This window comes from Aspergillus sydowii, assembly GCF_001890705.1.
Source record: "Aspergillus sydowii CBS 593.65 unplaced genomic scaffold ASPSYscaffold_12, whole genome shotgun sequence".
Classification (NCBI taxonomy): domain Eukaryota; kingdom Fungi; phylum Ascomycota; class Eurotiomycetes; order Eurotiales; family Aspergillaceae; genus Aspergillus; species Aspergillus sydowii.
Window position 1 is genome coordinate 837,782 of NW_024467870.1, and position 21,368 is coordinate 859,149.

The 21,368-nt window shown below is 51.0% G+C and overlaps 8 protein-coding genes across 8 annotated transcripts; 4 read left to right on the forward strand and 4 right to left on the reverse strand.

The window, feature by feature from the left end:
• Window positions 1-2,093: 2,093 nt before the first annotated feature.
• Window positions 2,094-2,607, reverse strand: ASPSYDRAFT_453909 (uncharacterized protein). The gene has a single exon (XM_040847030.1). It carries the CDS (start codon window positions 2,489-2,491, stop codon window positions 2,186-2,188), a length of 306 nt encoding a protein of 101 aa, XP_040699049.1. The 5' UTR covers window positions 2,492-2,607; the 3' UTR covers window positions 2,094-2,185.
• On the forward strand, window positions 2,607-3,964 carry ASPSYDRAFT_49418 (mitochondrial 54S ribosomal protein mL57). Its single transcript, XM_040847826.1, has 3 exons — window positions 2,607-3,058; window positions 3,168-3,400; window positions 3,470-3,964. Exons 1-3 carry the CDS (start codon window positions 2,668-2,670, stop codon window positions 3,623-3,625), a joined length of 780 nt encoding a protein of 259 aa, XP_040699050.1. The 5' UTR covers window positions 2,607-2,667; the 3' UTR covers window positions 3,626-3,964.
• Window positions 3,965-4,288: 324 nt separating this feature from the next.
• ASPSYDRAFT_49419 (AP-1 complex subunit mu) lies at window positions 4,289-6,702 on the forward strand. Its single transcript, XM_040847827.1, has 6 exons — window positions 4,289-4,713; window positions 4,806-4,934; window positions 5,149-5,378; window positions 5,436-5,925; window positions 5,986-6,357; window positions 6,449-6,702. Exons 1-6 carry the CDS (start codon window positions 4,675-4,677, stop codon window positions 6,527-6,529), a joined length of 1,341 nt encoding a protein of 446 aa, XP_040699051.1. The 5' UTR covers window positions 4,289-4,674; the 3' UTR covers window positions 6,530-6,702.
• Window positions 6,703-7,197: 495 nt separating this feature from the next.
• On the reverse strand, window positions 7,198-8,286 carry ASPSYDRAFT_60951 (Rag GTPase GTR1; the record flags this gene model as incomplete). The annotated part of the gene is made up of 2 exons (XM_040849919.1): window positions 7,198-8,011; window positions 8,093-8,286. The coding sequence occupies 2 exons, from the start codon at window positions 8,284-8,286 to the stop codon at window positions 7,198-7,200; spliced, it is 1,008 nt and encodes a 335-aa protein (XP_040699052.1).
• A 691-nt stretch (window positions 8,287-8,977) lies between these two features.
• On the reverse strand, window positions 8,978-10,695 carry ASPSYDRAFT_159449 (URC4/urg3 family protein; the record flags this gene model as incomplete). The annotated part of the gene is made up of 4 exons (XM_040842827.1): window positions 8,978-9,061; window positions 9,118-9,710; window positions 9,763-10,252; window positions 10,357-10,695. 4 exons carry the CDS (start codon window positions 10,693-10,695, stop codon window positions 8,978-8,980), a joined length of 1,506 nt encoding a protein of 501 aa, XP_040699053.1.
• A 2,928-nt stretch (window positions 10,696-13,623) lies between these two features.
• Window positions 13,624-16,394, forward strand: ASPSYDRAFT_159494 (UBA/TS-N domain protein; the record flags this gene model as incomplete). The annotated part of the gene is made up of 2 exons (XM_040842833.1): window positions 13,624-16,233; window positions 16,293-16,394. The coding sequence occupies 2 exons, from the start codon at window positions 13,624-13,626 to the stop codon at window positions 16,392-16,394; spliced, it is 2,712 nt and encodes a 903-aa protein (XP_040699054.1).
• Window positions 16,395-16,817: 423 nt separating this feature from the next.
• trm61 (tRNA 1-methyladenosine methyltransferase subunit GCD14) lies at window positions 16,818-18,375 on the reverse strand (the record flags this gene model as incomplete). Its single annotated transcript, XM_040850598.1, has 1 exon — window positions 16,818-18,375. The coding sequence occupies exon 1, from the start codon at window positions 18,339-18,341 to the stop codon at window positions 16,818-16,820; it is 1,524 nt and encodes a 507-aa protein (XP_040699055.1). The 5' UTR covers window positions 18,342-18,375.
• A 338-nt stretch (window positions 18,376-18,713) lies between these two features.
• On the forward strand, window positions 18,714-21,279 carry ASPSYDRAFT_60955 (cysteine--tRNA ligase; the record flags this gene model as incomplete). The annotated part of the gene is made up of 2 exons (XM_040849920.1): window positions 18,714-19,112; window positions 19,171-21,279. 2 exons carry the CDS (start codon window positions 18,714-18,716, stop codon window positions 21,277-21,279), a joined length of 2,508 nt encoding a protein of 835 aa, XP_040699056.1.
• Between the last annotated feature and the right edge of the window lie 89 nt (window positions 21,280-21,368).

Sequence of the window (21,368 nt, forward strand, 5' to 3'; positions counted from 1 at the left end):
TTGCTTGGTGATTTTTGATCAATAGTATGGAGAAGGTCAAGGTCCAATGCAGTAAGCTTCTTTCAGCTAACCTTAGAGTGACTTGGGGAACGAGAGAGGAAAATTTCCTTTAAGATAATCTGAGAAACATCTTCTACCCTCAGGCTAACTCTCTATTTAAAATCCCAGTGCTTGAGCCCAGCCACGAGTCCGAGAGATTGTTTTCCTTGAACAAGTTGTACACCGCTACAACGACACCATCCGATATACGGGAAGGCACTGCAACAGTCTTTCAGTCGATCCTCACAAATGGCGTCAAATTCAAAGCTTTCTTCTGCTTCTGCAAGGGCCCGACGGAACGCTAGTTGTATAGGATGTCAGACAAGGTGCTTGCTACCGGCCAGCTCCGCGCCTATACGACAACATCCTTTCTCAGCCGTATTGGGGCTACAAATGCCTTTGCCTCGGGAGGCTTAACGCCTTGGATTATGCACGATCATACGTTTCTTTCGCGGGTCTGCGGTCGCCCAGGCCTACAAATGCTTGCTCAATGCGGCCGCACCTGAAAGCTCCCGGTTTGTTGCAGAAATAATTTCCTAATATGCCACATGGTTGGTCGACACAGAACACTTCAAGTCGTCGACGGAGCAACGAAAGCTGCTTGGTCGGGCATTACGAGTTTTGGCGGCCTTTTTATGCCTCTCAGCCTTTCTGGATCCATCCTGAAAAAACCGTTTGTCCTATTTATTTCAACGGCAAGCTCATGCCTCATGGTTTCCTGGATCCATCGGGCCACTTTCTAGTCTGTCTTCCCATGTTGCGGCCGAGGTAGCTTCTGGATCATGCTCATAGGCCTCGGAGCCCCTGGTTTATCCTGCAGCTAAATACACAAGCCTTAGTTTATCGAGACGAGACTCTAGGCCTCAGCTCGATGTGGCGTCCGTGATGGACCAAGTATTCATCAGCAAGGTAAAAGACCCACAGACGACCAGGATGTCGTGTTGTTACGGATCCAATCCCAGTGTTGTCTTTTGTCCTCGGCTGCCTTAAACATGACGTTTTGTTTTTCTTTAGCCGCTGCCCCTCTTGAATGGTGAGGAAAAACCTAGTTTCCGTCTTGGATTTTCAAGCGATCCATCATCAACAGTAAGCATCAGATATACCGCAGCTTCAAGGAGGCAGAAAGACAGCCACTACACAACGAAAAGCCGCCTGGGCTAAAGACGGTGCCCAATGTAAGCAACACGGACACGTGGGTGGTTTCATAATGCATGCCGTACACCGTTCTTGAGTAGCACAATAGGCACGGGAGAGACGCGTTTTTGACAGCCCCTACTAGTTGTCAGTGAGGATGGAAGAATGGAGACGAGCCTCCGTTTTCCAAAAAAAAAAAAAATTTAATTTTTCTTTTTTTTTCTGTCTTCTTCTTTCTTTCTATTTTCAAGTTTTCCGAATCAGCTTCTATGGCTAAATACTGTTTTCTCTTGGGGTGCTGGTAATGCAGAAGCCCCCGCCAACCGTGACAGAAAAGAAAGGAAAGAAACGAGCAGAGCAAGAGATGGAAATGTATTATCAGTGCATGTTGTGGTCGCTTCTCTTTTGTGGACCAATGTCTTGTCTTCTTCCATCAGGCCTACAATAAAGTATCTTTGTCATCAATGCGGAAGCGGTTGGGATCATGCTTTGCCCTGATTCCAGCAAGGCTCCATAGCCTGGCATCTAGAATGGCAGATTCTAATGTTACAACTAGGCAGCATCACTTATGCAAAAACGAAACGAAGGTATATTCGCACAGTCCTCGCTTTGCCTCGTTTAATAATCCAATCGTCTGTGGGCCACGCCTCTTGAGTAACCAGAACACGTACATAATTTCCCGCCGGCTGTGGCCTTTGAACATCCGCCATAGCGTTATTCTAGAAGCGTGCGTTTGGATCGCTATCCGGATGTCACCCGGCATCATCAAACGTACGGAAATTGGAAGCATGCAGACCGCTTACCGCCGGTCTCCGCTTCGTTGGTGAGTCGAAAGTCGAGATTCAAGTCCTTGTACTTGCAAGGGCCATACGGGCGGTTCTTGCAACTCTGTAATTCAGGCAATCGGCACCTCGTCAAATGCACAATAAATATATTCCGTCCTTTATATGTCCGAAGGCGTTCGCAGTGGTGCTTGTCCGGCGCCATTGGGCTTCAAGCTTATATTATGGCCTTACACTATGGCACCTAAAGTGATACACTGACAGGGATGGTTCATCTTTGCTTTGCTCTCGGCGGAGTAGCTACCGTATTGCGGTGTGGAATATTGCAGAGCCACTTCCATTAGATATAGAAGTACAGGAAAGTACCCTGGGGTCCGCGGCCCGGGTATCATGGCATGGGTCAATCTTCCCGCCAACCTCGCCGCAACCTCTAGCCGACCAATGCAAGTCACTCTCTGCAGTAGAATCCAGTCGACTGAAATAATCTGTTCAGGAAGTTCATCAGCTCCTAGACGTAGCACAAGTACAAGGTACATGAAGTCACGAGTAATTTCAGTGTCAGCTGAAGTAAATGGTACCTGAGGCAACCATTCCTATCTGGGACTAGCGCCCAATCTCCGAATTCTTTCCAGACATCGAATTCCACGGCGGCCATTCTGAAAAAGACCCGGATAAGTCAATTGCGTTGCACCTCTCAACAACATCCCATCTCATGGCTTCATTGTTTCCGGTACGAGCGGCCAGAGCCGTCTCCTGCTCCGCATGTCGCTCCCTCACCTCCTCTACTCCGGCGCAACTCGCCGTCCCTATCGTTCGCCGTAACTTCTCAACACCCGCGGAGCAACAACCAGTCGATTATTCGGACAAGCCGCGATGGTCATACACGCCTCCTCGCACGAAGGCCCCCTTCTCCTTACGTTTTGATTCCAAAAGGCGCGATTACCCTGTCAACTCCGACCCCAAGCTGCTCGACCAGTTCTACATCCGCTTCTTGGGCGATGACGGCGACAAAGTTCTCTCCGACGAGGTCAAATGGCTTGCAGTCACGCACAAGAGTTTCGATCAGGGTCGGAGAGGATTTAATGATCGATTGGCGTTCCTAGGTATGTTGTTTTTTTCCGTGCTAAGGGTTTTGTTTTTGTTTTTATTTTTGCGAGGTTGCATTTCGGCAAAACGCAATGACACGACATGGGCTGATCTCAACTTCCCTAGGAAAACGTATCGTTCAGCTGCAAGCTTCGCTTGCTCTGGCGCAGGGCCCTCCTGGAACTTTCGGCACCGTCGCCCCTGATCCATATGGCCGTGAACCGTTCTCGCACCCTGCCCTGAAGGGCCTTGATAACCTGACCTCCAACACCAAGAAATTCATGACGGACAAATCAAAGCTCGCTGAAGTTGCGCGGCAATACGAGTTAGAAAGTGTACTGAGATGGTCCCCTAGGAAGGTGAGCATATTCCCGCACTAAAACATCAGTTTTCCTTCTTTTTGTTGCGTTGATACTAAACGTCAACAGCCCGAGAACCTCGAAGGTTCAGGAGTCGAGGTCGTCCTTGCGCATACGTTGTACGCTCTCGTCGGAGCTGTCTCTCTGGAGAAGGGTAACCAGGTCGCCAACAAGGTAGCACGGGAGCGGATATTGGCACCTCTGGGGTTTAAGGTGACGGTATAAGGCCGGGGTTGTTGAGGGTGTGAAAATAGCCGCAAGAGCATTTTCAAGGCGTTATTTTCTATTCTTGGATTATTTTCGATGTACGAGTTGGGGGGACGGCCTGGGGAAGGGGACATATTACCATTTCACTTGTACTTTTACTACTACTACTATCAGCTTGTGCTATATGACGGCAATACCACCACTTGAAGTCTAGAGATATGATATTGAAACAGTCTTCCATAAAATAACCCCAAAGATATATAAGAAGGAATGTACGGTTCCTCTGACACCGCCCGAGTAACAGCGCAAAATACCCGGCCAGCTCTTAATGGAACCCTCGTTACGATGCATAGTCTCCGCACCACTGTATCGCAATCCAGCAATTGAACCCGAAGCCAGACCAGCAGAATGCCGAATTGGCGACGGAAATCACAGTAAAATGGATTTATGCTAGCTTGAACTGTCTATTGGGAGCGTAAGGTACAAAGAAAGAAAAGAAAGAAGCAAGAAGTAGCGGGAGAAAAAATGCGAATTATATTGAATCTGACTAAGCTCGATTTGGCTAGCGTTGAGCTTGGCTGAATGTGGTTAGGTTTCACGTGATTCGGATTTCGAGCGTCGAACATAGAGATTGAAGGCCTTGAAAAGCGTTCAAATTGGGGTTATTTTGGTTGGTAGTGATGTATATATAATTATAACTTGCTAATAGGTGTCCATTTTTTCCTCGCGTGTCTTGGAACAGCGCTGTTGTCTTGATACCCTGTTCCACACTGATCTCCCACTGTCAGCCGTGTATAGATGCCCCAAGAAACGCTACTTCAGGGCCCCGACTGCTTTAGCTTCTCAGAAAATCCAAATCTACGCAGTTGCCGATTTGGTCTCTATTTCCAAGCTTCTCAAAGAACTGTCATTCTGTTTCTACCTACGCCAACTTTTGCTCCCCGCCCAGCGTACCCTCTCCGAGCCCCTGCTTTAAGTCGCCTAGTGGTTTCGCTGGCCTGAACCTCGCCCAAGAGCTCCTGACCTCCGCCTTCACCTCTCCGACCACTCCTCCCCCGTCCTCCGCGATGGCGTCGGCTCTTTTCTTCCTAGATTTGAAGGGCAAGGTGCGTGAATTTGATTGAGACCATAATTTATGCCTCAATTCCTCTCCCGCTGCAGGCTGCTGGACTGCCTCGTGCTGACCGACCTCTCGTAGACCCTTCTAGCCCGAAACTATCGCGGAGACATTCCTATGTCCGCGGTTGAGAATTTCCCCATCCTCCTCAGTGACGCCGAAGAAGAAAGCTCCGCTGTACCGCCGTGTTTCTCTCATGAAGGAATCAATGTATGTTTGATGCTTGCGACGGACGCCGGGCTCCTGACGTGTCGCACTCCCCGCCGCTCCCCGCAACCCGCATGGCTCTGGTTTTTGGCTTCTATGCATACGGCGCCTGGCGCTTCGTGGGAACGTGTTGGGAGGCTGTGACTCGGTGCAACCTCAGAAGGAACCTTGGTGCCATTTTATTTTTTGTCTCTATACTAACTGTCGTGGTCCCTAGTATCTCTATATCCGTCACAGTAACCTCTACATTCTCGCCTTGACAAAGAAAAACACCAATGCGACCGAAATCCTCCTTTTCCTCCACAAGATCGTGGAGGTATTCACGGAATACTTCAAGGTCTTGGAGGAAGAGAGTATTCGCGACAACTTTGTCATTATCTACGAATTGCTCGATGAGATGATGGATTTTGGATACCCACAAACTACGGAAAGCAAGATCTTACAAGAGTGCGCTCTGTTATCTTTCTTATATAATGGAATGCGAACTGATTGTTCGTTCTCTAGGTACATCACACAAGAATCACACAAGCTGGAAGTGCAAGCCCGGCCACCCATCGCAGTCACAAATGCAGTCTCCTGGCGAAGCGAAGGTATCCGTTACCGCAAGAACGAAGTCTTCCTCGATGTGGTCGAATCGCTCAACCTCCTCGTATCTGCGTCTGGCAACGTGCTACGATCGGAGATTCTGGGTGCTGTGAAGATGAAGTGTTATCTGAGTGGTATGCCAGAGCTGCGTCTCGGTTTGAACGACAAGGTCATGTTTGAAACAACCGGGCGGGCCACGCGGGGGAAGGCTGTTGAGATGGAGGATGTCAAATTCCACCAATGTGTCCGACTCTCTCGATTTGAGAATGACCGCACAATCAGCTTTATCCCGCCGGACGGAGAGTTCGAGCTGATGAGCTACCGCTTGAACACGCAAGTCAAGCCTCTTATCTGGGTCGAATGTCTCGTCGAGTCGCACTCCGGCTCCAGAATGGAATACATGTTGAAGGTACGCTATCTACTTACCAAGAACCTACCCATTACTCTCTAGTGTCTAACCCACCTCAAGGCCAAGGCACAATTCAAGCGCCGCAGCACCGCCAACAACGTTGAAATCGTCGTCCCCGTCCCTGACGACGCAGATTCTCCCCGCTTCCGTACAAACATCGGCACAGTCCACTACGCTCCCGAGCAGTCTGCCATCGTCTGGAAGATCAAGCAATTCGGCGGCGGCAAGGAGTTCCTCATGCGCGCCGAGCTCGGCCTCCCCTCCGTCAAGGGCGATGACGAACTCGGTGGCGGTATGACCGGTGGGTTTGGAGGTAGCATGGGCGGTACGGCCCAGGGCAAAGCGAAGCGCCCGATCAACGTCAAGTTCGAGATCCCTTATTTCACCACTAGCGGTATCCAAGTAAGATACTTGAAGATCACGGAACCTAAGGTGCGTATTTCGTCCCATTTTTTCATTACCAAAAATAAAAACGAAACTTCCTCTCATAACATGCCCACTAACCATATCTTGTTTGGTATAGTTACAATACCCATCCCTCCCATGGGTCAGATACATCACGCAGTCCGGCGATATTGCCGTCCGTATGCCTGATGTACAATGATGTAAAGCTTCTCCTTCATTTTTCTTATTTGCATTGTTTATACGAGTTATACAGTAGTTGAAATAGATGGATCCTTACTTCTCCTGCGGTTGTTAATTTTACTGTATTAATCATGTTCAATTACTATTATAGTATACTAAACTGCTGTAGAAGGTGTTCTGTAATTTCTGGAGCCCAAAGTCTTTTTAGACCTCATGCAAATAGTTATTATCACTGCTAAATACTAAAATCCGAGTACTTCGGTGTGTTTCCACCGAGAATGAGAAACGCGAAATATACATATACATATATATATATAATTATCGAGAGATATTATCACCATCTCACGCAAAACGTTCTAAACACGAAACCGACAGGACTTATATAGTATTGTGAGCTGTTCCCGTTTTTATATTATTTATTTCATTTTGACTTAGTTGTTTTAATATGGCAATAACGATACAAGTGCCCATCGTACATATACTGGGTCTGAAGGCGAACTTGGGTATCTCAAAACGGGGGCTTAGCTTATTTCGGTACGTCGGAGGGGTGAGTAGCTTCCTTAAGTTGAGAGTTGAGGTTGATGGAAGGGCGGAGAATATTCCCTGTGATACGGGTAAACGAACGCATGGTGGTGGTGCGGATGAGGGGGGTTTATCAGGGCCTTTAGCTGTTTGCCGCGGGTACAATTAGTTGTTATTGCTGCTGGACTCGCCATCTGGGGTTTCCGGTGTGGGGAGCGGAAAGCCGTCTCCATGGGCTGCACCTGCGGCTTTGGAGAAGCCCTCCCTGGCGAGCATGGTGTTTAACACCGCACAGTTGTAGGCAGCCTCGCCTGGAGGCACAACGATGAAGATGTAGGTGTTGTCTGTGAAGCGGCCGAGGAAGACGTTGAATTGCGGTGTTTTGGTATGCATGACGACGAACCCAGCGGATGCGGGTGTTGTGTGGGTGTTGCGGGCAGCGCAGTGCTTGAACGCTTTCATGATGTTCGATAGTCGTTCGTGGCGGTCGTAGATTGGGTTCAGGTCGCCGATCTCAGACGAGACAGAGGTCACAGTGAGGAAAGTCGAGCGCTCGAAGAGGATTACTTCCTCAGCGTCGATTCGTTTAGCAAAGGCTTGCAGGAATCGCTCGATCACTGTGAGGTTCGGTATGAGTTTGTGCACAATTCCTGCCCATGCCTTGTATAGAGATTGGTCCCAGATACTGCTTCCAAAAGTGTCGATATCGAAGTGTTCTGTCCGACTGCGGATGAGGGCAGAGCGTTCTTCATAGATCCGTTGGCGATGCTCGGCTTGAATGAGGTCGAGCTTATGAACGAGACAGAAGACATAACCATGCGGACTGTACTCTTTTAGCGCACTGATGATGGCACTGTATGTGTCTAGGTCACGCTCAACTTCCCGTGACTCGATATCGAAGACGTAAATTAGGACCGCAACGTCGGAGAAGATGTTCCCACGCTGCGAGGCGAGGTAGGTCTCCATGAAGGCATCTTGTCTATACAACATATCCAGTTAGCAGGAGCTCAAAGTTACAGCATCGCCCCCAGGCGGCTAGGGAAACAAAAGTAACACCCACCCTCCACAGTCCCAGAGATTCAAAGTCAGGTTCCCCATAAACTTGACATGACTATGCTCAACGTCAATCGTCGCCCCAAGGCGCCGTACGTCTTTGGCAACATAATTGCTGAATATAATCGACCGCATAGACGATTTACCCGAGCCACTCTTGCCCATCAAGAGGACCTTTCTCTTCTTCTTCCGACCATCCATCGTTATCGCTCAATCGGAGATAGCAGTTGATTCAACCTGTACCCCGCAGCTGCCGTCCAAGAGGGAAACAGCTCTTGTATGGCCCCAGGTTCAGCATTCGATACTTTTCGTTCCCATTTGGGCTTTTGCGTAGTTGAAATTTTGAATGCAACGGCTCGGTAACGCAGCAAACGTAGCTCTCGCTTGCATCAAGGTTGGAGATTGGAGACGACCTCGGGAATCACTGGACCAGCCTCTCGTCATATCGTCCGGATCGCCGGTCCAATTATGTTCCGGTAGTCACGTGTATACCTACTATAATGGACGGTGGTCGTGATAACTTAACTGGGAAATTAGAAGATGATCAGGCCCAGGAGAGAGTGGTTATTTTTTCTTCAAAATAGCTATAACTAGATGTTATTATAGCCTTGTCCAATGCGTCGCCACCGCCGCTCCTCAAAAAAGTATACAAGAATAGGATCCCCGTCTGAATAAAACATCTACACCAATAGGGTTTCATAGTACCGGAATAGAAATAGAAGAATAAGAAGAAAGAAAGAATGGGGAATATGAAAGGTGGAAGAAGAAGAATAAAGCGTACACATGGACCATGGTCGTTGCTTCGTAAAATGAACCCCAGCTATTCTAATAACATCACGCTGGTGGTGTCTGGTATCTAAAAAGAAGTTCGGCAGAATCGAATGTGCGCATATTAGAATACGGTACCATCGGAGCGGATCATAATAGGCGGTTCTTTTGTGTTCGGCCTGGAGACTTCGGCGATTTCACGACCACCCTAAGTATATTTGTCAATATAAACGTAAGAATGATCGGGCTAATTGATATACACACCTTCCATGTGCCGGCTTCAAGCATCTGGGCCAGTGTCAATTGGTCCTCCCCCAGCAGTCCTAGCTGCCCATTGACCTCTTCCAGGAGGTCATCTAGGAACCCGACAGTAAGTGCTCGCCATTCGACGACCACATCGTCGTCGGTGGAAAAAAGAGGCACCACTTCCACGCTAGGCTGTCCTTTGATCTGTGCATTGTCTTTATATGCTGCAATACCTCGCTCAAGGTCGGCCTCCTTGAGGGTCAAAAGACCCAAGTCGATTAAAAGGCCACCATTCCGATACTCCGGAAGGCCGGTAAGGAGTTCGCTGCCGGCAAAGTGAATCTTCATTAATTTCGACATCGGGACCATGACTGAATAGCACAGCCACTGTGTGAGCTTGTGGAACGGAACGATGGACTCCCATGGCTGCGCCGGCGGAGATCGGGGGAGATCCGAGCACGGCCAAGCATCTCCAATGCTCAGCCCATCGATCTTTGTTCGGGAAGGGGGCCAGATCGGAGCGAAACCATCCATTAGGATGGACCATAGTGTCGTTATGGGTACTATGGGTACAGATGACGCTAAAGTTGATGGGTGTGAAAGTAAGTAGTCTAACGATGTCAGTTGAAGGTCAAGAAACAATAACGCGCCTCGTAGCCATACCAAGCATGTTTCCTGGTCTTGCATCTACACCGAAGAAGTCTTGGCGGTATAGTGCGTCTGAGAGTCTTATCAAAAGGCCTGCGCGGCCCTCGATGCCAGCTAAAGGGTTGCTCTCTGAGTGTTGGAATCCTCTGGCCAACACTTGAACGGTGATCTTCTTGAGCCCCTCTCCATCGACCTGACAAGGTTCGGTTGGGTCGCTGCTGAAGAGCCCACTCTTGAACATCTCGAGCGTGGCCACCGCGAGACCCTCGCTGCGAGAGTAAATCTTTCCAGACTCCTTGGACTTGTAGGACCATTTGTTCCCCGCACCAGCATCCAGGAGCACCGAAACCACGAAGAGGTCGATTAGTCGTCGAGTGCGCTCCTGCGCATCGATTGTGCTCGGCCAGGATTGAAGGAGTTGGTTGACGCGGGGTCTTCCGCCGACATCAAAGTGTTGCCAACGCCCATGGGCAGGAATGGACGAGTAGTCAGGAGCGTAGTCTCTCTACATAGCAGAGGGGGATGTGTGAGCAAAACCAGAAGCGAGGGGCCAAAGTGTACATGCATATGGGGTGGGGTAATGGTAAGAAATTCACGGGATGAGCTCACCTTGATAATCGACACTACATACGACGCCGTCTCAGCGAACTTGGACATGTCAACATCGAAATGATTGAGCTGGTCCCTCTTCGCCTTCCTGAGAATAACATGTGAACGATGTCGAACGGCATGGATGCTGCGCAGGTAGGCTGCTGGATCTAGGGCTGGATCTGGTGGACCTGCGATTGACAGTTCAGGGATGGACGAGGGTAAGCCGCTTCCCTTGTAGCCAGGCGATTTCAAGGAAGCGTTGGAAGTCCGAGCGCTGTTGACGGATACAAAGGAGTCCCGATCGTCCTTCTCCGCTTGGATCGAGTTCTTCGAGTCCTTGCGCTTGAAGATACCCATGGCGGCAAAGGCGTGTGCGGGCTAATGCGGGAAGACGAAGACGAGGATGGGTTTGCCGAAGACGGAGACGGGAGGAAGATTAATATTATTGAACTGTTCGGTTCTGAAGAAGAGGCTGAAGAGGAGGAGCTAAAAGGGAGCAGCCGAGGGGTTAGCGGCCCTGCTCAAACACTATCGACTCAAAACAACAGACTCAGATAGGAGAGGGGAGGGGAGATACATAAAAGATGATGATCTGCAGAGCTGCCCGCTAAGGTGCAATCGCTTCAGATTTGTTTTTCTGTCCCGGTTTTGAACGAGGTTATCGATTTTCCATGACCCGGAGTGTGTCCGACGGGCCCCTTTTTTTTAGACGAGGGATGACACTGAGTCTGGGAACATGGGAACCGTGCAGGGCCCAGAAAAGCACGCCTGGAGGAGAAGAGGGAGGAGCGTGCAGATGGTGTGGTACCTGAGGACGGAGGAGCAACAAATCGTGGCACTGGAGAGAGCCGGGGCGGGGCGGTTGGGAGAGGGGGAGGGCGAATTAAGAGAGCATGGCCGGGGCAAAAAGGAGGTTCGCGCAAGCTCGAAGAGTGGCACTGGAGGAGACAAAACGACGAAGAACTGAGTCGCCCTTCGCACTACGCAGAGTGATAGCCTGGTTATAACTCGTCAAGTGGGCGAGCCTCGGAGTCGGGAGGTGGGGAGCTTGGAGTCTGCCTAGGCGGCTAGCGTGCCATAGTTAGAGTGTATGATTTGTATTTTGCTCTGTGCACTCTTGCACTATTGCATTATGCACTGCTGCTCTGCAGTAAAGGGCCTGGAATTCGGGTATTAATATTTTAATTCAGATATTGCTCTGGCCTCATTAACAGCTGCAGCAAGGATGCCCATGTATTCGTTTTATTAGATACTTTAGTATTTTTCCCGCCCCGTCCCTCCAATATGAAGCGGATATCAACTCCCCACCGGCACATGTCATCATGCAAGGCACGGGCGATGGGCGTTCTTTTCCCTGTCCATAGCGCTCTCTGTTATTGCCCTTCTCTCTCCACCAGACGGAACTGGCACTCCGGCACTCCAATTATTAATTCTCTTCCTCCTCCGGGCACTGGGTGCACTACTGTAACGGGGAACAGCCAGAAATGAAAATAGAAAACGAAATAATGGAAAATCCCTCGTGAAAACTTCATCGAAGGATGGCTCGGTGGGCCCACTCTGCCACCTGGAGCTCCAGTCCGGAAACTTGTACCGTTGACAGCGGGCCAGCAACAATAGTACGAAGGAGTCACGGCGACAATGTGATTATTGCTTCGGGGAATAATATTGATACGTATTGGCTTCCAATTTACGTGCTTCGATAGCTTTTTCTAGCCCCAATATTTGCTTTTCCCGCCCGGCACTAAGATTATGCACTGGTCCGACACCCGTTTAAATGTCGACAGACTGGCCTGTCCGCTAATGCGGGAGACCTCGCCCTGGCCATACTGCTGGGTCGACCGGTGTGGTTTCATGTTTAAAGTTTGCCCCTCCAGACCAGTTAACAGAGTCGAAAACGAATGTGCGCGGAGTTGTGGGCTGGGCCACTGCGCGCGGCGCAAGCTAAGGACAATGGTCTTCTCGGTCTCCACTGCCACTCACGGACGAGACTTGCTGCCTCCGCGGCCTCCGCGACCCTTTTTGCCCCTCAAAAGGCTCAAAGGAGTCAAGACTCATCGGCCTCGTCGAGCACCGACCGTGCTGAATACGGTGCTCTGCACACTGGAAAGTCCCGTCTGGTTTCAGAATAGAAACGCGGAAATTACATCATCGGTATCCTGTGGGATACGTATTCCGGGACGGAGGTCCAACGCTCTATTTGGGTTCGAACGCCTCCCCTACTTCCAGACCATTTCTTCTCTTCGAAAATGGCCGGCTCGGCATTACTTCGGTATGGGGATGCACCTCGTTCCTTTGCTCGATAATGCAGGCATTCACTGTAATATCGAGCGAAATACTCCGTAGTTCATCCGACAAAGAGCTTCAGTAATCAGTACGTTGTATTATTGTCAGTGCTGGGCGGGTGGCACCGTGGCGGCCATTGGAAATTGCAGCAGCCACGGCCAGCCGCGAGATTGATCAGAGCGTTGGCCCGAGCACGATCCAGAATGGCCGATATTCGCTCCACAAATTGATTGAATTTCTGGATGAAGCAGACTGAACCAAGATGATGCCGATGAGTTAAACTTGTAACTCCACCATTTCCAAACCTCGGACACTCTTCAGAAGTTCTCGAATCTCGATGTGTCGGCCCCGACTCACGGTCGAGCATTAAACCTTAGTGAAAGACCATGAAACAGGGCGAGTCTTTTTTCAAAGTTTGGGTCGGACCAAGGCGCCTTATATGGTTTCAACTTTTAACCCTGGGAGAGAACTTTAAACTGAACCATTCGAATATTCGATATTCCATCTGCTGGCGGGGAGTAATGATTGGCTGCCTGCTCCGACGAGGCATTGGAAACATCTTGCGGCCGCCTCACTCTCGATGATGCCGTGTTTTCTGATTTTCTTCTCGATCTCCCGCAGCAAATAACTGGGTGCGAGAATTGGAACTATCCAAACTCTATCCACTGTTTCAAACGCATCAGATTACACGTGATCCAATGCAGCACGTGAAGGCGGTCTGAAACCTCCGGCATAATACTAGGCGGTCGATTAATGAGCCACGTTCATGAGCCACACTGGCCGCGTATGATGCTCCAGGGGAACAGTGAGGTGTGAAACCAATTGTTTATGAACTCTTGCTTCATTAAAATGAACTCTGTAGTGTCGGACATTCATTTATAGACCATTTATTTCTTTGCGCCAATAGGATTGACACCGGGCCGCGTGCCGCAACTCAGCCATCTCTATCTCGTTGAAGCCTGAGTCTTCCGGACTGACCTACCATCGAAACATAAATTCACAATGGATGACTTGAACGGCCTCAGCTGGAGCTCTAGCTCTCCGAATGATACTAAAAAGCCGCCACCGATGAATTCCAGCTTTCTATTTCCAACCGCGAGACCCAGTAACACTTCGGGTCGATCTACCCCCCTCTCTGCCTCCTCCGGACCATCGAACCCCCCTTCGAAGCCTGCGACTCCCAGCGGTGACAGTTTCGCCAATCTAGTGTCATTTGGCTCATCAAACGCCAACAAGAATCTTCCACTCATCGAGCAACAGAAACGGTTACAAGAGGAGAAGGCTAGAAAGGAAGCAGAGAACCGTGCGCGGTACGAGTCACAATATGGAGGACAGAATAATCAATTTTGGGACAGTTTAGAGAAGGGAGGGAGCACCAAGCCCTTCAGTTCTTCTGCAACACCGTCACGGCAAGGAGCCTCATCCCCTGATGAGGATGATCTCCTTGCTGCCTTCAATGCCTCCGCTCCCGTGGATGCGTCGACTCACTTTCCCGCTCCAAGCCCCAGCCCTTCCTTGCAGATACCACCAGGTCCAACGAGTAGGTCACAAAGCGCCAACGGACCAAGTTATTTACAGCAGAGTAATGACTTGTCTTTCAATGACGATGATGATCCATTTGGCCTCAATCAGCTGAAGCCAAAGTCCCAACCCCCGCCTCAGCCTTCTCAATCCAATGATGATGATGATTTCCTGGGCTTGCTGGGCAAGCCTGTATCCGAGCTCCCACCGCCAGCTCCGCCAAAAGACTCACCAAAAACGCAAAGTCCAGAGCGGTCTGCTCCAAGGGCAACGAATGGCGTGGACCGTGCTATTGCAGAATTAGTTGATATGGGATTCCCGGCAGACAAAGCGAGCCAAGCATTGGGCATGACATCGTCCGGCACCGACGTGCAGGCTGCTGTCGGTATTCTTCTCACCCAGGCCCATGAGGAATCTCGACAGAGAACCCAGACCAGATCGCCTGCCACCAATCGTCATCCCAGCCATTCGGGCCAAAGCCGAGACTGCGCTCAGAGACCGGATCGTGATATGCCTTCATGGACGCAGCCCGAGCGCTCTCAGGCACCACGGGGCCGCAATGACACGCGTTCACCATCATCTGCAGAAATGGACCCCTCACAGATTGCTGCGAACTTTGGCAACAATTTCCTGAAGACAGCAAACTCGCTTTGGAAAACTGGCAGCAAGAAGGTTCAGCAAGTTGTCCATGAATTCAATACAGACCAAGATCCAAGCCAGCCGAAATGGATGAGGGATGCCACGCCTGAAGCTCTCCCCAAGGAACGCCGTCAACCCGGACCACCAGCCCGCAACAATTTTACAGACGAGGCTATGTTGCTCGAATCTGGCGGGCCTCCTCCTCGACCTTCCCGCCCTACACGAAAGAATGAAGGACCGCCTGTTCGTACAGAAAGTGAACCTAGACGACAAGAAAGCCCTTTCGGCGAAAAACGCATGCAGCAGCCTGCCTTCATGCGACAGCAGCCGAGACCAGAACCGAGAGACACAAGGTCCCGCCTATCGAAAGTGGCAGTGGAAGAACAATCCGCGCAAGCGTATGTTAGCCCCGCGCGAAGGAAACGGCCTGTAGCGACGCCATCTCCTCAACCAGAGCCAAGCCAGGGCATCGATCTCTTTGAATCACCAGCACCAAAGCCCCCTGCAAGACCGACTCCGTCACCGGCGGCGGCCCGCCCCGCACAGTCATCGTCATCAACTACACCTTTACCTACGCGACCTAAGGCCCCGCCGCGAGTTATTCCACAGGTTTCAAGTAGTACACTTTCGTCTACTCACTCTCAGCGAGAAAAGGCAGCGGAGGCTTATAAGAGGGGTGATTACGCCGCTGCTCATGAAGCTTTCACAGCTGCACTCTCGGGCTTACCAGACAAGCATCCGATCATCATCGTTATCCGCAGTAACCATGCGATGACGGCTCTGAAGGTCGGTGAACCAAAGGTAGCAATCAGTGACGCCGATCTCATCTTAGAACTGATTGGGCCCGCAAAGGGTGAGGCTGAATCCATCGATCTTTGCAATGGCGAGCCCCATAAGCCAATGAAAGATTTTTACGGGAAAGCCTTGATGCGCAAGGCAGAAGCTCTAGAGCAACTGGAGAAATGGGCCGACGCCGCACAAATGTGGAAGCTGGCAGTGGAGGCCGGCCATGGTGGAAGTACAAGTATTCAAGGCCGAAACCGTTGCGAGAAAGCTGCCGGTATCAGCAAACCTGCGCCAAAACCCTCGGCTCCTGCCAGACGCCAAGCGCCCCCAGCGCCCAAGAAAGCATCCGCGCTGGATGACTTGCAGGGTGGCTCGTCTGCATCCAATTCGGCCACATCGTTCGAGGCTGTTAATCGTCTCCGGGAAGCTAACCAGGCTGCGGAGCGTAGCGACGAGGAAAAATTCGCTTTGACGGATAGTGTCGATGCACGTCTGACAGCGTGGAAGGGCGGAAAGCAGGACAATCTTCGCGCCCTCCTAGCTAGTCTAGATACTGTTTTGTGGCCGGAGGCTAATTGGAAGAAGATCAACATGTCTGAGTTGATTATGCCCAGCAAAGTCAAGATTCAATATATGAAGGGTATCGCAAAAGTGCATCCCGACAAGGTACGCCGCTACATATCATGCCCGCATATTGAACCATCACTAATTCACACGCTTTATAGATCCCCACCGATGCGACCACAGAGCAGCGGATGATATCCAGTGCGGTCTTCGGCGTCTTGAACGAAGCCTGGGATAAGTTCAAGGCAGAGAACAACCTTTAATTCACTCTTGGGCTTAGTTGTCCGGATGATTAACCGCCTACTTTCTACCTTGTCTTCCTTGCCAGCACTGCTTACTGCCCTATTTGACGTTGACGCTCACATATGCCGCTGCAGTGCAGCCACAATTCTTTGGTGCAATTCTCCGTATTTGATGAGATATCCCACTTCATATGCTGTATTTAGATAGAATCTGCATATTGATTTTGCATGATAACATTAGCTGGCTATTTCGCTTTTATATATTAATTCGCTTCCTTGCTTAAGCTGCCGGCTGCATCCCATATTTACAGCCACAAGTATGTGCTGATGCATATATAGATAGCGTTATCTATCAATGCCTGGATGGGATTGTCAGGAGTGCTTCATCATCATTATTTTTACTGTAACGCCGTATATATTATATGTATCTACATGGCCCGAAGATTACCCCTGGTTCTCGGTCTTCTCAGCCTTTTCAGCCCTCTCCTCCTCTTTCTCTTGTGCTTTGGCCTCCTTCTTCAACTGCTTCTTGCTCTTCCCCTTTCCTGGGTGCTGCAACGACTCATCCACATTCTGACTCGGCCACTTCTCTGCACATTTTCGCTCCTCCTCCTCACTCCATTCACGCGGAAGCACCGCAAATACAAGATACGATGTATGCGTTTTCAAATCCGACTCGGCGCGGTGCACAAGACGCCCTTGCGCATAAGATGGGATGTTCTCGATACTTGAGGAGGGAACAAAAGTAGGCATGTCCGTCATCATATCGGCGTCGGGTTCCTTTTTTGCATCGTTATCTGGTTGCGGAGCGCCGTCGCCATCCTGCTCCTTGTCCTGCTGCCCTAGTATTTCGCGGAACCGGATAGAGCGTTCTTCAACCACGCGCATCTTTTGGACGGCATCTTCGACGTTTCGCGGGAAGATGTTTGCGCCGCGCACGCCCTCGTACTCTAATCCTGTTTTCTCACGTTTGATTTCTATCCGGCGGTGTTGGAGCTCGACCATTGAGATGTGTAGCCAGTTGTTCTGGCGGAGGGCGCTGATCGTTCGCTGGACTTGTTCCATGCATGGGGAAAATGTGCAGATGTGGACTGATGAAGAGGGGTCGAGCGGGGATTCCGTGCCCGAGGGTGGATTGCGGACGAGGTGTTTAAGCGCCAGCCATGGGGCTGGCAGGTCGAGGAAGATGGCGTTTGCCTTAGGGGATGTTGTTGGTGTGCCTGCGGGGTCGTTCAGGAGGAATCCGTCCTGATAAACGTCGCGGTGTGTGACTTGGACGATGTCGTCGAGGCCATGCTCGGTGATTTCGTCGCGAATCTTGCCGGCTCGCTGCTCGTGGAATTCGAAGCTGCATACTTTGCCTAGGCGGCGCCGGCGTTTGGGCGTGCTTTCGGCCGACGGGTACCCGTTGAAGACGGCGCGGGCAGATGCGTGTGTAAAGGAGCCGCTTCCAGCGCCGGCTTCGATGATTGTTGAACCTGGCCGGACGCCGAGACGGTGAAGGACATAGCTGTAGTCTGGGGTGTAGACGACCTGGGTGCGGTGGGGGAGAGAGGCAGTCCAGAGTTCGGGGGTCGGACAGAGAAGGTGCAGGAAACCGCTGTCTGCTGCAATCGGGACTTCAGGTGTGGGTTTGTTGCCGTCAGCGTCTTCATCGCCGCCGGTGCCGCTGGGAGAGTCAAGTTCGTTTGCTTTGCGCTTCTTGAGCTGGCGCGCGGGGAGACCACGGCCTCGCGAACCGGTGTCGACCTTTGAGGCTCTAACCTGGGAGCCCCATGGTTTTTCAAAGAGTGTACTGTGAGGAAATGACCCAAATCGCGTGTTTGTGACGTTTCCTTCCTTGTAGCCTAGGTTTTCGTCGTCATGGAGTCGGAGGATGGCCGGGATGGTATTGTCTCGGCGGAGATTGAGGAGGGCGAGCTGGTCCAGCTGGGAGTGGGAATTCGGAGTCAAGAAGGGAGATGGCATATTGGTCAACTGCGACAGCCGGAATGTAAAAAATATGTCCCCAACTGCAGTTCTGAGGCTGTAACGAAGCTCTGGTCCCTCGTTGCGATAAAATGCTCCAAAGATCTAGACGGAATCTTCTCCACTAGGCTTCTTTTGGATGTCATTTAGGGCTCAGGGCCGCGGATCGGAGCTTGATCGAACTCCCGCTGTAATTGGCCATTTTGCTCACCGCCTCAGTCTCTTTGTCCTGGACGCCTGAACCGTCAGGCTGCCAGGCTGCCATGCCAGCCAGTATGACTCTTCCTGGACAGTGGAAGGTGTTGAACCCCTCTATTATTATTGCTCAGGCCCTTGGTATCCCCCACTCTTTTGTTCCCTCTTTCACTCTTGATGCCCCTCTCTCCCTTCCGGCATCTTCGCCTTCTCTCAACTTTTCGATCTCCGCGGCCGGCCTTTTCTTCATCTCAAGTATTGATTTTTACTAGATTCATGGCTACCGCGCGTGAGCAGCCAGCATGGCGCCAGCCAACTGCTCATCCTGAGGCGCAATCACATCTTCCGTCCTTGAAGGTATACAATTCGCTTACCAAGTCGAAGACACCGTTTATCCCAATCGACCCCCAAGGGAAGAAGGTGGCCTGGTATGCTTGCGGACCGACAGTATACGACGATGCGCACCTTGGTCACGCCAGGAACTATGTCAGCACCGACATCATCCGACGTATTATGCGGGACTATTTCAAGTTCGACGTACACTTTGTTATGAACATTACCGACGTCGACGATAAGGTATACTGCCACTCTCGGTGATGTGTGCGGAATCGTGGGTTAACAGGCCTCCTCGCAGATTATCCTTCGAGCTCGACAGCAGCACCTGTTCACGCGATTCGTCACAAACCATCCTACGATCGACGACAATGTTCTCGACGTCGTTAAGAAGGCATATACCGCTTACCTGAAGAAAAACTTGCCGCTACTGAGCCCCGATCTTCCCCCGTCGCAGTATCCGAAGGAAGTGGAAAACGCCTATGCGACCATATTGAACGGAGGACCTTTGCCGGGTAATGAGAAAGCTGGTGACGATGAAGCCAAGGTTAAGATGCATATTAAAACTGTGCTGTCAGCAGCGAACGTTTACGCGGAGGGGGAGAAGCTGGACAAGTCCGCACAAGGAACGTTCCCAGAGCGGTTCTACACTGATGCGCAAGACCTCTTACTCCCATACCTAGACGCACAGGAGGGATCCTCTATAGATGCGGACGATCATGGGATCTTTACGAAGTTGACACGAAAGTACGAGGACCGGTTTATGAGAGATATGGATGACCTGAATGTACTCCGCCCGGACGAGCTGACTCGGGTAACTGAATATGGACAAGAGATTGCCGACTTTGTGAAGAAAATTGTGGAAAACAAGTTTGGCTACGTCTCTGCGGATGGCTCTGTATATTTCGACATCAATGCCTTCGAAGAAGCGGGCTTCCCATATGCACGCCTTGAACCTTGGAGCCGCTCTGATAACAAACTGCTCGCCGAGGGAGAGGGTGCATTGATAAACAAAGCTACCGAGAAACGCTCCCAATCTGACTTTGCGCTTTGGAAGTCGTCCAAGCCTGGTGAGCTGAGTTGGTCAAGCCCTTGGGGCCGAGGCCGGCCTGGATGGCATATCGAATGTTCGGCCATGGCATCCGCCCGCCTCGGCAAGCAAATGGACATCCACTCCGGTGGTATTGATCTTGCATTCCCCCACCACGACAACGAATTAGCGCAGAGCGAAGCTTACTGGCATTCGCACGACGATCAGTGGGTCAACTACTTCCTACACATGGGGCACTTATCCATTCAAGGGTCTAAAATGTCGAAGTCTTTGAAGAATTTCACCACAATTCGTGAAGCTTTGGAGAGGAGGGAATGGACGCCGCGTAGCTTGAGAATTGTATTCCTGCTTGGCGGATGGAAAGATGGCGTTGAGATCACCGATGACCTTGTCAGCGCTGGTAACTCTTGGGAGGACAAGTTGAACAACTTCTTCATCAGGGTTAAAGATCCCGCCGGACTCCAGGGAAATACCTCAAATGCCGATTCCACCCTTGCCGACGCATTGGAGGCAGCTAAGACCGCCGCGAACGAGCAACTCAGCGATTCATTCAACACTCCCGGCCTGATGGGCACTATCTCGGAGCTGATCACCAAATACAACAGTGCCGATAAATCCACGTTGAACCCGAAGGATGTCGAAGCAGTTGCTCGATGGGTCACCTTCATGGTTAACATGCTCGGCCTTAACGGCGACACGCCCGTCGACACTCAAGAGATTGGTTGGAGTGGCATTGACGTCCCCGAAGAGGCCAAGCCGTTCCTCTACCCGCTTTCTACCATGCGTGACTCCCTACGGCAAGCCGCACGGGCTAAGACGCTCAACGCGGAAGAGATCTCAAAGATTGTAGAACGAGGTGCCGTGTCAGGCACAACAACAGACGCTACGCAGCCTTACGCCACTGTGGTATCTGATTTCCGTAACAAGCTGTCTTCCATGAACGAATCCATAGATATCGGAAAGGAAGTCCTCGCACTCTGCGATCGCGTCCGCGACGTTGATTTGTTCGATCTAGGTGTCTACCTTGAAGATCGCGAGAACCTACCCGCCATTGTCCGCCCTGTAAGCCGCGATCTCATCCAAGCACGGGAGGAGAAGGCCGCGCAGGCGCAGCAGAAACAACGCGAGAAGGAGGCGAAGGAAAAAGAGGCGCTAAAGAAGCTTGAGAAGGGTAAGCTCAGCCACTTGGAAATGTTCCGGACGAACGAGTACAGCGCGTGGGACGAGGAGGGGCTTCCTACCCGCGATGCTGCAGGAGAGGAGATCGCAAAGAGCCGGTCGAAGAAACTCCGCAAGGATTGGGAGCGACAGAAGAAGCTTCACGAGACATGGTTGGCGAGCCAACAGGGTAGCAAATGAGGGAGAGGATAGAAAAACACGAAACTCTTATCTATAGCATAGACGGCGTTCGCAATATCCAGGGCAGCATATTACAGTTATTTTGAATA